This window comes from Paralichthys olivaceus, chromosome 19 (genome assembly GCF_024713975.1).
Source record: "Paralichthys olivaceus isolate ysfri-2021 chromosome 19, ASM2471397v2, whole genome shotgun sequence".
NCBI lineage: Eukaryota > Metazoa > Chordata > Actinopteri > Pleuronectiformes > Paralichthyidae > Paralichthys > Paralichthys olivaceus.
Window position 1 is genome coordinate 10,205,177 of NC_091111.1, and position 15,611 is coordinate 10,220,787.

The 15,611-nt window shown below is 38.6% G+C and overlaps 1 protein-coding gene across 4 annotated transcripts in view; it reads left to right on the forward strand.

Annotated features, from left to right (window-relative positions):
• The window catches only part of LOC138405589 (uncharacterized), an 85,162-nt gene that overhangs the window by 67,926 nt on the left and 1,625 nt on the right, over positions 1 to 15,611 (forward strand). For 2 of the 4 annotated variants that reach the window (XM_069515155.1, XM_069515148.1), the window contains exon 7: positions 4,584 to 15,611. The exons of the other annotated variants lie outside the window; for them this stretch is intronic. Coding sequence is in view for 1 of the 2 variants with exons in the window: in XM_069515148.1 (XP_069371249.1) it covers positions 4,584 to 4,647 (64 nt within the window). In the remaining variant the exon portion in view is untranslated. The remainder of the gene's footprint in view (positions 1 to 4,583) is intronic. 4 annotated transcript variants of the gene reach the window in all.

The following is a 15,611-nucleotide window of genomic DNA, read 5'->3' on the forward strand; positions in this document are numbered from 1 at the left end:
GACGCCACCGCTGCCAGCAGATCCTCTTTGTATTGTACATCTTTGTGCAGAGACGCACACACCCTGCGTTTGCACATTAGACTGCAACTTCAGTGCAGGGCATGTAACACATTTGTCTGATTTCAATGAGCAAGGAAAGCCAGTGTTTGGGGGAGGATTGTGAGGATCACCCTGTGGATGGTGAGAGCTGCTGAGACTCGTCAAATAAATGACTTTGATACAAATGGATGACAAACAAATCGAAAAACCAACATAGAGAGTCAACATCTTTAAAGCTCCATGTCTCTGATCAGATTAACAGCTCTCTTCTGAAAGATTCCCCTCGGTTGATGATGGTGTCAGAGAGCGGTCCAGAATCACCCATAGGTGTTATAACTCGACTTCTGTATCTGCGTAGGCTCAAGCATGTTATTTAAATCATTTTCATTATCATCAAACCAGCTGCTGACCCTCGTGGCCTGTGGGCATCTGCATTCGCACAATTCCCTCAATCTGTCACCCGCTGACTCATACATAGTCAAGGAGACTTTTGCATAAGATTGAGGCAGCAGGCACATAAAGAGGGGACAGCTTTAGAAGGAGCTGTGAAGATAACTAGCCCCTATAGCAACCGACAGGAAACAAGGCTTTATGACAGGGACCCTTCTGTATTAAAATATACTGTATGATTTCAATATCCATATTAGAAACATTTGGGTTTTCTAATTGTGTTTAAGACGCAAATAGCCAAACTACTGTGTCAAAATAAGCAAATAGGTGAGACCTCAATGTGTTTCATGGACCTACACGTATGTGGTGACACTATATGGTGAGCATGATGATGATTGACATCACCCTATTCAAAGTGAATGGGCAGCGTTGCGGTTGACACGTCCAGAGCTTTGGTGTGAGTCAAGCATAAAATCTGTCTCTTGCTTCACCAGCTTTCAGTTGGAATCAGTTGGAATTAAATTACAACACATTTTGTAGCTCAGGTTTTCCAAAGTCAGCTCAGCGACTGTAATGCAAAGTGAAAAATCAGCTGTTTCTGAGCAAACTATTTGAGGATGTCAGGAACTGAATTGGGGACTGACAGATCTCTTGTTTATCGACTGAAGAACCATTAAAAGTAGGAAGCATAGACTGAAATTCAAAAGAAATGCTGACAGCGTTTTAAAACCCATTTTTCACACGTCATGATGAACTTCTTTGTGTTTGCTGTGACCTTTGACGTTTTAGCAGATTGATGAGCAAATGAAACAGAGTCTCACCCCCTCAGACCGTCTCTCTCCAGAGAATAGTTACATGTTAATACGATGAAACTATAGCCAAAGCAATGTTGTACTTATTTTTTTAACCATTTTGTTCACTGATACCATAACAAGTTATTCCTATTTCAGTAAGTTTTCCAGCTAATATCCTGAATATAATAGATGTGTACATTTAAGAACTTATTTTTAAGGGAAAAGTGTAAGTTACAATACTTATTAATGATCTGCTGTGTTTATTTGATGGGTTAAAAACATAGGAAATGGACCTACAGTCTGATGATGGATACGGCAGTTTAAAGTCATGGAGAATTAGGAAATTAAGATTTTGGTGGATATTGTATGGAAGCTATTTTCACTTACAGACTAAATTCTTTTATTTTGAAAAAACATACATTTTTTAATTTTACTGTTGACCTTTTAAATATCATTTGTAATGCTGTTTTTTTTAGCATCACAGATGAGAATCCGTACACCTCCTTGGTAATTTCGTGGCAGCAGACGTCTCAGATATCCCAGGACTGTATATCTCAGGGACGATTCACAGATATCTGACTTTTTACCTTCTCCAGCAAACGTCTTCACTCCCCTGTCTTGACTGCTGCCTGTGCACTGGACTGTTATTCATGAAGATTATAAATAGTTATATATGTCAGGTGTGTGAAAAAGAGGGGCTTTCTTTTAATAGTTGCTCATTTGTCATGTGTCAGCTGCCTATTACTTTACCTTGGATTTATAAACGGGTGGCAAAGATGTGGTAAACACTTGTCAATTAGCTTTTGTCACCACTTTCACGCACATCAAGGTTAAGTGGTCAGTCACTTGTGATTTACAGAGCACTTGCTCACTTGTTTAACATTATGACTGTTAAAGAGTGTGCTTCATCCGTGCAGATACACATCTAGCGTGTGTGTGTGTGTGTATGTGTGTGTGTGTGTGTGAGACGGCTGTAAATCGTACGTTTGATGAGAACTTCATCACCACTGTTTATGTCTCTTTATTCACACATTTACTGGCCTCTTCATCGTGATGGATTGGCAGATGCAGCAGCAAAATATACAGAATTTTTGTTGAACTGTAAGAATAAATGAATGTTTGGAATGTGAATAGTCTACCCTGCAGCTTTTGTTTGTGGTGCTCTGTATGTGTAAGGTATGGGGGGGGTCTGACATTAAAACATTGTCTTTGGTTCAGGTTCAGTCTTGGCCGAGCTCAGGCTTAGATGAATTGAAGTTGGCCTGGAGCTGAAATTTCAGGTCTCTCCCGTCGGTACGTGAAGACTAATGAGGTGTCAGAGGCATGTTTGTTGTGCACTGGCTCTTAAGGATTGTGTTTGTAGTGTGAGTGTGATTTGTTGTTGTTGTGCTGATTATATACGTCCAAAAAATGTATGTGTGTGTGTGTGTGTCGTACAGTAGCCGGCACAGTACATGAAAGCTCTGCATAAACAATCCCATCCCCTCCTTTTTGTTTGATGTAGCTTATCGGATCGGCCCCGTCGCAGCACCGCTGAGAGGCTGACTTTGTTCAGCGGGAGTGACAGCACGCATTTATCACAAGTCTCCGGAAATTAGCATGTTAGCATGCGCTGGACGGCCAGCGCTCGCTCCTGGGGCACCTGAGTTGTTATTGTGCATTGAGTGAAAGCATTATCACTGGCCTGACTTGGTGCTCTGACACTGGTTGAGGCTAATCATCCCCTGCAGGCGAATCAATAGCCGGAGCAATTCACTGGGAGGTGGCTGGAGGGAGACGACGAAGCACAGAAGGGATGATAAACAGGATTTAGCACAAGCAACATGCCAACAGCAACACAACAACACAAGTACAGGCCTGGTCAATGTCACAGAAATGTTACGTGATTTCACTGAAAAATTCAAATGAATCAAGTGAAATTAAAAATACGGAAATATTGAAATGTTTGTTAAAGACTTAAGACTTTTTGTACAAAAAAACACCAAAATTGCAGTGAATAAATACACCAGTTCTGCACTTTACCTCTTTAGGGGTATTTAGTATTCTTCAGTTAGACACAATGTCAGGATGTATAGTTGTATGATTGTCTTGCAATATATTGATTATCTCACAGTAGCTGTGTGTCATGACATTATTGTAATGTATTGCGTATAATGAGTTACCCTGCGATTGCCACCTCTAATTTAAACTATAATGAAAGATTCATATTCAAGAACCAGCTCATTATTCAGCTTCATTTTTGAGATCAGTGGACTTTTATTTTTCTTAATTTTTAAAATATTTTGTTCTGTTCGATTCAAGTCAGGGGAAATACTTTGGCACATAATAGTTTTTTGAAATTTAAAAACTCTTGTGTGATAATCGGAGGGTGTGTACTTTTAATGCAGCGTTTCAATACACAAACATGCATTTGTTGTGCCATCTATGAATGCCACCTCTTTTGCACTAATAGCAGCACCATATCATCACACTCCCACCTCCACATCTCATCAATAGACAGTCAGCCATTTACGTTCATTTTGCAAAGTTTAATCTCTCAGTTTTATGCCATTTTATGAGTAATTGGTAATTAATTAAGTAGTTATTCTTGGATGCCGCCTATAGAGCTTGTCTTCATGCAATGTCCTTTGTCTGATCAGTCACTGAAACACCAGTTTCCACTGCTAATTCTTGTGTAAGGGTGCATGGTACTTAACCATCTGTTTTTCAATGCAAGCTTGCGTAAATAAAGATGTGTGGGGTCATTTTTCAAAGACGGCCACGGCGCCATTTTCATTAAACTTATGGTTTTCCTATCCCCCGCTACCCCTCCACTGCTGCAAGTACGTTTTACTTCACACTCAGTTGCCTGCCACTCATGAATCCACTTTCATCTTTATGAAATCTCACAATCTGGCTTCATGCAAATTCCATTCCATGTTGAATTAAACAAAACTGTAACGTTACTTAAGATTAAAAACCCATCTGATAAGTGAGCCTCATAAATGTAGTAAACAGGGTTTGAGAGTGACATTTAAAAGTGAATCTGAACAAGCTGTCATACATTCCATTCAGATGAGAAGCAGTGTTATGATAAACACAACTGATATAATTAAACACAGGTAATAACCATACTATGTTTATAAAGATGGTTGATATCCAGATATGAAGCCAAGATAAGATGACATGTGGAGGCGATCAAAAGACGCATTTGGGAGAAGTAATGTTTTCCATCTTTATTTACAATATATGGTAGTAGCAGATTAGTTTTTCATGATGTTAAAAATAAAGCACTGTTTTTAACAATGTTACACTATCAAGGTTTCTCTCATTTAAAACAAAGATTAAACTAAAGGATGTCTTTTTCTTCTTCTCCTGCAGTGGTGTCACATCAGCTGCCAACAGAGCAGAGGACCTCAGAGCCGACTTATTACCTTTATCCTAATCTGGTGAAACCCTTATCATATTACCTCCATTACAGATTCTAGTTGATGGCACTTGTGTTTGTGACGATGTTAATTGAGATGATTCGCTCTTCCATTAAATAAACAGGTTTTCCACACTCAGGTGTGTGGTGCTGACAACACTCAGCCTGGACTTGAGATTCTGCTCATTTTGGTGCGTGCTGCTGTTAAATGATTTATTCAGCTACTGGAAACCACTGCACTCAATTCCATACCTCTGCTGCCTGCAGGGTTCGGCTTACTAGATTTATTATTATTTTTTTGGCTTCATTATTAGATTGGATTTTGCTGCTCTCACATTCTGTTACTGAATTTTATTTGGTTCAAACTTTGTGGTTCTCCAGTAACGACCACATGCATAAATAGCATATATATATATTATAATATTCAGCCTTGTATTCAATACTCATTCATACCCATAAGGGCCACAATCAATGATGTTGAAAAGGAAAAACGACCTTTGTGTTGCAAGTCCTCATTTTAGTGCTTAATTAACTGAAGCTTTAAAAAGTGACTCATGCTGTGTCCTTTCAGAAAAGCAATTAGTAAAGTTTAGGTTTTGTTTTTTGGCATCATTTGATTTTAATTCAGTTCAGCCTGGTTTTTGACTTTCTCTTTCAGTAAATGTATTTACAAAGATCCCAAACCTGTATCAATCAATCTGCCCGTTCTCACAGAGAATCAAACAGCGTAAATCCAGACAGAGCACCTCACTGAGGTGGCGTCTGTTTATTTTAAGTCTGGACCAAAGTCTGCAACATGATTTATCAATGAATCTGTGTGTTTAATTGTCAGTGAATTATTGGACCAGAGGGAATAACCCAGACAATTCTCCAGAATATAAGCACAGACACACATGGCTGAATATTCGAAAACAGACAAGAAAGCAAGATAGTAGTCTCTCTCCCACTGTGTGTGTGTGTGTGTGTGTGTGTGTGTGTGTGTGTGTGTTTTATCTAACTGCATTTGGGCAAAGTGCCTGAACCAAAGCAAATTAATTAGGCAAACAAACTGCATACTGGGGGAAATTAGACCTCCACTTCTGTGGTGCATTCATCATTTTCGCCTTTGTCTGTCTTTCTGCTGTTCCAGTGCTTGATGTCGCAGGCGAAACGCACACACGCGCACACACACACACACACACCTCCACAGTCCGCTGTGTGTTGGTGAATATTTTGTTCTGCCTCATCAGTATAGTTTGTCAGTAGGAAACCAACTAGGGCCTATTGAAATATTGACTATTTTTAGGAATAAAAATCAAACAGTAGAACTATTGCTTTGAACTTTCTGATAATGAAGATGTGCCAAAGAATGAGAAACATTTAAATTGAATGAATTTATATTATTTTACAATAAATGTAAATATTGCATCCATTTGAAACTATAGAAATGTGGAAATGTTACAGGTAATATACGGGACAAAATAGAGGAATAAAAACTTTTGAGTTATCCCACATTATTAATGTTCATGCTTCCGTTCTTGCCTTAACCCACACATGCACCGGTGGCAGCACTGTAACAGAGTAAACAGCCTGAATGTGACAGCTAATGGACAGCTCACATATTAGAGCAAAGACATCCTGCTAATCCTGGTTTGGCAGCCTCGGAGCAAACCCATTCTGACTGTGGCCTCTATGCTCATGTCAATATTGAAATAGAAATGTAAAAGCGAACATGCGGTAAAGGGCAGAGCGAGCCATGTAATTACCATGCATAACTTCACACACTGCGCTCGCCAGCGAAATCCCAGCAGGCACTGGCATTTTAATATGCTCACATATAAGCTTTGTGTGTGTATGACGGTTACTCTTCATATACATGCTCAGGGAATGGTGGTATCTGTGATTAGCCGGAGAGCACGAATCAATATAAACACAGACTTAAACAAAAAAAGGGAGGAAAATCAAGGCAACCAGGTCGGAAGGTTCTAAGTTACAAACACCACACTCTATTTCAAACTGATAAATCAGCAGTGGAGAAGTTGGGTGAGTAAAATGAAGAAATCCTTGTCTCTGAGACTATTAAGTTACAAAATTAGTAGTTTTTCTCCTCCCATTTAACCATAAATATAACCAGGCTTATTTTTATGTTTCTGTTGCCCAGCAGCTGATTAATTTAAAGCAACACTATGTAACAGACACTGAGCAACAGTGCCCTCTGCAGCCACATATGGTGATTAATCAGTCAGTTTCACACTTCTCACAGTAGATTGTACCCACTTATCAAGTTACATAGAGCAAGAACAGACGTTCTGGGTGAGGAGTGGGAATAAAATGGCAACATTGCACCTATTCTATATTCACCTATATAGTCAGTGAACCTTCCAACTAATTTTGAAGTTGCTATTTTAAGTTTAAAAAGTTGCGTAGTGTTGCTTGTTTTGAACTTCCCCCAGTTTAAAAAAAATCCCCTTCCACATGACCTTTGTTGTACAAAATATCTCCATCAAATATCTCCATCCAGATGAGAACACAAAAACGACTATAGCTCAAACAAGCATGCTGGGCCAGTAGGTGGTTGATGACTACATCAACTAACAATCCGTCAAATACCAGAGAAAAACTTTGCAGGCTTGCTTAGTGAGCTTATTCTCCTTTGGAAATAGCAAGCTCAAAACCAAAACAATAGTGGTTCATCATTTCCTTACCTGTATTGTTGCTATTTATTATTAGACATTTGTCTTGTGACATTATCCAAGGGGGCGTATGCAAAATAAGCTGTGAAGTCATCATTTCCCAAAAGCACTGTTTTACACACAGATACACTGAGTTTAAAAAAAAAGTCTGTACTGTGGAAGGCGTGAAATATTCATTTTAGTTTTGCATAATAGTGTGGACAAGGCATATGTTAGCCTGAGGACTGGAAATAGGAAAACAACCAGCTCTGCTCTGAACAGTTTCTCATACAGAGACTCCATCACTGTTTAGGTGTCCACACTGTATGAAAGCTTAACGGACACCCAACAGGTTTTTAGCCTTGACAGTATCTGGTCGGATTAGATATGTTCTGACTAAAAACTGAAGTCAGTATAGTTTAAATAAAACTTTTATTGGAGCCCTTAAAGCTCAAGAATCAGACGATTGGCTCTCATATTGATTACATCACTTAAATTAATGTCCATCACTGTGGTAAATGTGTATGAAAGTACATGATGGAGATCAGGATGTGCGTCCATTAGGGTTATAGCACACTTAGCAAAATTAAGGACATAAAAGTGATTTCAATCAGGGAAATATCTGAAGACATTTGACATGTGTCAAGTTGGCAAACTTATGCAGATAAATTGTTTCAGCCTCTGCAGAAATTGAGACTCTTTACCTCCTTGATTAAGGAGAAAAGTTTCCTTCCTCGGAGATCAACACTTCTCTGTAATCACTAGAGCATTTCCCTCTCCACAGACACTTAAAATGTGAAATAATTGAGAATAATCCATCATCACAGATGCACATAAACAGCCTCTTTGCATCTATATATTATCCATGTTCATATACATTATGAAAGACTTGCCAGAATCTAATGGGCCCTCACTGCCATTCAGCATAATGAAAGTGGTATCACTTGCTAATTTCTTATAAAATATATAAACACTAAAATTAATTTAGATAATGGCGACTAGTAGAACGACAGCAGATTACAAATGTGCTGAACATGAAGAGACGGCTCCACTTATCTCACTCAAACACCTTTAAGCTCCTTGAGTGAGGAGAAAAATAAAATGTCTGTCGCTCAAGTGACAGTATTGATAGGCATGCCTAAGCTCACCTACTCTCTTATGGAAAATCAGGACAAATTGTAATAGCCTGCAATGTTACAGCACAGTGATATGGCCTTAACTTTAGGAGAGTTTTTTTTCCGGTGAGAGATGATGTTTGCCGTAGTTGTGGCGTGTCATCTGTCTTCATTTGATTATGCAGACAGCCAGAAAGATGCTCGCATTGTTGGGACATGAAGGACTGAGTGTGTGTGTGTGTGTTGTGTATAGACACACAAGCACTAGTGCAGGAGGATGTGTCAGCCACTGAAGTGATGCTGCGCCTTATCAAAGCCAAAACATCAGGAAGCTAATGCAGTCCAAGTAACAAGCGGCCTTTGATGTCACGTTTGATGGCGAGCAGCTGTTGTGCAGATGTCGGATATATGCACCTTTTGTGTGTGTGTGTGTGTGTGTGTGTGTGTGTGTGTGTGTGTGTGTGTGTGTGTGTGTGTGTGTCTACGTGTCTACAATTTTTCACTAAAAGCCCGACACTTTCTCCCTCGTCCCTCTTTGTCTACAGGTGTAAGTGCTGTGGCGGAGTGGGATCGCAGAGTCACAATATGTAAGATCAAAGTCAAAAAGGGAAGAGAGGACAGAAGATGAGAGGGGGCAATAAGGCTGAGCACAGCTGAGATGAGTGGGTTTCTGCCTGCTGCATTAATGGGATGTATTGTCATATTTTGGCTTCAGTGTTCCTCATCCATCTGTGACTATCGGCCGTTTTGCAGTAGACCCTTCAGAGTTTGGATTTGTGCATGTGCTATAAAAGCCAGAGTGGTTGCAAAGTGTGTTCATCCCCCTGACAAACATCATGTCTGACTGTGATTACACATTTGATTAAACTGCAGCTCTGTCACATTTGAGGATGAACGAGTGATTATGATCGACCTTTTTATCTCTCATAAATTTTGCACATAATCCACAATACAATACAGCTCAACAGCCTGGTGTTGTAAGTAAGATTTAGATTATGACCCATAATATTTTAACCATCCAAGGTAGACTTACCTCAAGCTACAAGAATGTGAAACAAATGTATATGCTCCTGTAGAAGCCATAAGTCTGTATGATGCCAAGTGCTTTCTAAGAAAGACATGTTTTATTTCCAATGTCCACAAGAAATGCTACACTACCCACAATCCTCAGCTACGTCTCTGATTAATGGAGTTCGCTCCTACTATGGAAATATTTATCACAACTATGAAAATCACAAAGGCTACGATCAGATGGTTCAGCATTACATTACGTTTTCTACAGATCAACCATCATTTTTTAAGAGAGGGGGGTAATTGAAAGGGGTGACATTCACTACAACAAGGTTAAATTCTTTGGAAACAGGTATTCACAATAATTATGTACGCAGTCTTTTACATTTACCTTTTACTGATTTTCCAATATTATTTTAGTTCGGAATTAAATATTTTTGGGCATGATTCATCTGATAGTTTAGGTAGGTTTAAATCTCTTTTTAAATATTTTTCTGAAATGTCAATAGAAAAATCAAGCTAAAGTATTGTGTTAAATATAGTGGTTTCCCCTGTGAGTGCCTGAATGTTGGGCTGGGAACCACATGGGACAAAAATGGTTTTGTAAGGATTTCATTAGATTGGGACCATTAATCACTTTCTCAAATTTATTTTTTCTCCAAGTTATTTTAACCTATTATTCCCATTAAGCAGAACTTATTTTATTACAATCAGGACAGAGGGCTACCAAGTGAAGCAGTTAGGGAGGGGGAAATACCTTTTTAAAGGTTTATTAAATCATTGAGCAAAGGACTGATTAAGCTGTCATGACTGTAGTGAAACCGGGAGCAAGAAAAAGAAGGAGCTGAATGCCAAAATCCATTTTTTTACTGAGATGCTCGTTAATTCTATTTTCTTCTTCTATATGCACCAGTGAACCAGCTAAACTGTGATGAAAACAAGAGGCAGGACAAAAAAAAACACAATGGGGTGTGGAGGGTGAATATGAAAACCAACGTTTAAGGAGTATAGAATAATGGTTTTATTTTAATTTTATCTGTTTTAATCATTTTAAGTTTTTCATTCATTTTCAAACATTTGGAGATACCTACATAATTTATTCACAACAACAGACAGAGTGACTTTTTTGGCTACAGTAAATCACTGAAAACTGTATCTCAGGGAAGAACTGCACAAAGAATGGAATAAACTGCACATGACCACAACATTGATCCCCATTTCTATATTGCACATTTTTGAAAATATATTTTGTATCTAATATTTATATTCCCACTTTTACTCTTACTGTATTTTCCCCTTGCACTGCTACTTTCTTGTGCTGCTGTGTCATTTGTGAATGATAGATTAACGTACATCTTAAACAGCACCTAATACCCAGCACCTGCCACCATTTGTGGGATTTAAGTGAGAGGTGATTTGGTCAAGTGTGATGATGAACAAAATTGTCATTTAAAGTTCACTTAAAACGAATTTACTTCTTACAACAGTTGCAAGTGTAGCAACCAATTTTCTTCTTGGTCGTTAGAATTAGTCAATGTGAACAATGTTTCATTTTATCTTTGCCTGTAGCTCACACGGACGAGAAAATGTTACTGCAGAAAAACGGGGAGCAATCCTCCCATTTATTCATTTGCCAATACACCTGTGACAGGACCATATCTCAGACTGTGAGACGCAGTTGAAAGCTCCTGTTACAATTGTGTTTATTTTGCTGGTAAATTGACCTCAGAGCCTTTTTAATGAACACATTCGTCAGGCTTATTACATGAGGGATGAACAGCGCAGGATTGAATTGGAAGGTTTGACTGTTTAAATTTGATATCCAGCTGATCCTAAACAAAAAGTCATACACATTAAACAACAAGAGCTTTCCTGTTATTGGTCCATGCACACCCCAATGACGCACTGATGCGTTTTTATCACAATTGCTGCTCTACAACTATGTCGCTTGATTTCTTCATCTCCTCCTGTTATGTTTCCGACTGACACTAGAGGATGTTTCAACCAAAAAGTTAAGTATTAGAGACAGAAAAAAAAAATCTGATTTTCGATAATAAAGTCATAATTTAATTAGGAAAAAAGTCACCATAGTTGGAGTAAAAGGGGGAAAAAAGGAAAAAGGCAGCAAAGAGAACTTGAGTTCCATTCACTCTGGAGTTAAAATCTTAAACCAATCTCAAATGTTCCTGAGGAACTAAAACCCATTTTAATATCACACAGATGAAACCAAGTAAAGCTTAAGATTACTTTTTTTCACCAGTATATATTTTTTTCCTTTATCGGCTTTTTGTTATTATGTCATTTTTCTCCTGGATCATGAGTAAGATCAAAGCCCCCTCATTTGTGTGTGATATATGCTGCAGTTTTACTTCTGTATCCTAAATATGGCACAACATTTACAAGATCAACAGACATTTATTTCCTTTCTTATACCTTAATCAACCTAAACAATAGATGTTCTTCTATAATAGTGCCTGTCTACTGTGTTTCATAAGCTTATTCTTTAGCTTTGTTCAGCATATTTATGTCTAACTTCTTTAGTTCCAAATTTCCTTAAGAGCAGGATAAGTAAATCAAAGGAAAAAATATACAGATTTTTTTTTCACCAGTACATCACTGTACCACCACCACCACCACCAAAAAAAGGCAGCAGACTCCCTTAAGTAATAATAATCATAATAACAATACTTTATTGATCTGCACTGAGAAATTCTATTTTAGCTAACCCCTCACACCGGGCGATCCCACCGCCTTGAGCCAAAGACTGCAGAGGTGGAAGGGAAAGCAGGAACTCGTTCTTTCTCTGTATTCATTCTCACTCGACAGCTCTCAGTGAAGAAGGGAAGGGGACACTAAGGGCTTTGAATAGTGTTTGGGTGCCTGTTTGAAGCCGAGCAAGAGTGACACAGATTATTTCTGCGGCAAACGGTGCACAATTAGGCCACTCCACCCGTTGAAGTGGCATGACGAGAAAATGCTGTAAAGAAATGTTGTTTGTTCTCTACTGTAATTGCCCGGGTGTATTAATGTGATTGCAGCCATTTACTTTCAGTTTGCATACACCAACAGGGTGGCTCTCTGTGGGTGTGTGATACTGTTTTATTCTGGGACATAATTAAGATGCACTTTAGATTCACTCCAGTCCCTCAAGTTGCTGCTCGGTGAGACTTGTGGGTCCCTTCAGCAAGTTAGACTTGTAAACTCATCCCGTCTCTCAATTCATTTTACTTTCAGGAGGAGAACGATGCAGAACTCAATAATGACAATATGCAAAAAAGGCCCCGGAATCTAATTTCTATTCTATCCATCTGAATTACAATGCCGTCATTATTATTCCAATGTTGGAATTATACACTCCATCAGCTGGAATAAGCAGTTTCCGCCGACGAGCTGACTTTTTGTGCATATTGCCCTTGTTGGAGCTGTGTGTGTGTGTGTGTGTGTGTGTGTGTGTGTGTGTGGCATGTTTATAAGAGAAAAGCACACAATTTAAGCTTTCACACACACTGTACATCTGCATTTTCTTTTTTTTAAATTTAGGACTATGGTAATTATACCAAGGTTATTGCCCGTGTCAAAATGCACCTTGCTCAAAAAGGAGTAATTGCCAACTGTGCAAAAAATGTGCAACGTGACATCCAGTGAATACAGAATACACTAAATGTGATGGATTTTCCTTTGGGAGCAACCGTGCATTTATATCCTGCAACGTTGATTTGAAGTAAAGCAAAGTTAGACACCACACTCTGGCCAGCTGTGTTTAAATGACACTGTCTGCTACTGTCAACATGTCCTCATATCTTATTTGCATGTATGGTCACAAATAAAAAAGACTGTGTTATAATTTAACTAATATTTCCATAAATTAATGAAACCGTTAACCAGCTGCTGGCTGTACTGTAGCTTCAGATTGTCTGTAAAGCAACACCATAGTCAACGTACGTCATACAGACCTGGAAGTGACACAACCTCTTTTATAGAAAACATCTTTTGTGCATGAAAACTATTTTGCAATTATTATTGATATCGGTGTATTGCCCAGCTCTTGGGCTCAAATCAAAATCCATCCAACAAATCTGAGATTGACATGTTGAAGGTCACAGTGTGAATATATAAATATTGGTTGAAGGATAAAAACCTATTGGTCAGGTAAAAGTCATTAACTTTGGGTTCCAGGTTTAAGAGCAGTGTATGAAACATACATGTGGTGGTTCTGGTTTAAAGTCTTAACAGACTAGTAAGTACATATGTTTTTTCGTCAACATAACCGAGGAGCATAAACAACAAACACTCCCTCGCATGAGCCCAGATTGTTGAAGTTTTCTAAAACAGAGGGTTAAGAGGATGTGTGCGGAGCTCTGTGTCTGTGTACTCCAGCTTAATGCCACATCTGTCATTCATTTGGTGCTTTCATACACAGCATCTTGAGAGCATCCATTTAGCATGAACGCTCCGAGTGGGAAATGAGGCTGTAACCCTGAAGTGCCCCCGCCGCCAGGCCATTACACCACTGAGAGCACGCTCAAAAAATAGCAGGTTGACAGGAAAGCAAAATGTCCTGCTCAATGGAGAAAAATCAGTTTGGTGAGAATCATAAAGGCCAGAAACCTGCTGAACCAAACTATTGGAACCAAACTGCTTAAATATTGGCGATTACCTAAAGCTGCACTAATCAATATCTTTAAAGATCATAGATTGAAGTTCTTTTGAGCTTTTAGCATCTTTCTGCTCATTGTTTTGTTTTTGTTCATTAGGTGTCTATGGGATGTGTAAATCACAGACTGTATAAAAAGATGGACGACACCTCTTCACAGACTCTCGTTTTTGCAAAAATGAAGCCAAAATTTCCCAGACACGGTTGCCGCCATCTTGCAATTTTGACTTAATTTGGAACCAGAGTCTGCACAGTGGTGATCAGGAGATGGAGCCACGGTAGCAAGGTCCCATCGCTAAATGCACCAATCACAAGTCAGTCTCAGCTGTCAATCAGAAGGTTTCACCATGTTTTTATAGCATCAAATAACTACTTTGAAAAAAACATATTGACAGTACATGTGTACTTGAAAATAACTTTATTGATATTATAGTACACATGTAAAAAGCTTTAGAAGTCAATAACAGTTTTTATTTGCCACATGATCGTTAGTAAAAAAGGCGAATGAACCAAGTGTCATTGTAGAGGTGGCTAAAAACCCATTGCAATTAAATTCACGCCTCTTTGGACAAAAACACCTTGCAAATTAATGTGATTAATTAAATATGCATTATAGAATGAATATTTCTCTACAATTAATAAGACATTATTGCAAGCTTATAAAGTTGAGTTTAGAATAAGAAGGTTGCACTGAAGCAACTTTAAAACTGTGAAACAAAAGAAAAGCCTGTTCTTGTGGTCCACTTTGAGTAATTATATTAGAGACTGATTACTTGGAGAAGACATTTCTTTCAGTGGTCGTAAGACTGATTCGCTGCTGTTGAAGTCTCTCTGCATCTGGAGAGCTTGTCACAAAATGAGCCTCGATCAAATGGAGTGAAACGTAATTACAGCAATATTTAAATGGAAGTCTTTGCAGCATGTTACTCCAAAGTCACAGTCCCCAGGACTGATCTGAGACATGGTCCAGCATAAGCACTCTTCCATGTGCGAGATGTATTGGATTGAAGCTCAAGTGTGTGTGTGTGTGTGTGTGTGTGTGTGTCTAACTTGTGTATACTCACGGAATGTTTATATTTGTTGCTGTATGTAAAGCATTAGAAAGAGGCATGTTTTCTGCTTTATTACACATAATCGTGGAGTATTTCCAGTGTACTTGCATATTGACTCATACAGGAATATCTTCCCGAAATACGTACGGATGTCTTAAGTTGATTGTTAGTTGCGATACTAACATACAAGTATGTGGATGAACATTGTAAACAGTGCACATGCTCAATATCAACATTATCAACTTGAGCATGTTCATGTTAGCAGTTAGCTCATAGCAGTGCTGTGCCTATGTGTGGAGCATTGACTGTTTATAAAGATGGCTGACATGACAGCTCTCCAAAAGTGAAGCCGAATTATCTCGGTGCCACCTGATGGCTGGCCGCAGAATAGACTAAACAAAAAAGTAAAATTAATTTTTCTCTAAGATGGCCTCTGTCATTTTAGGTAGAATCCTTATAACATGTATGTTCAGCTACTCATGTTTCCTCGGTTGTTTCT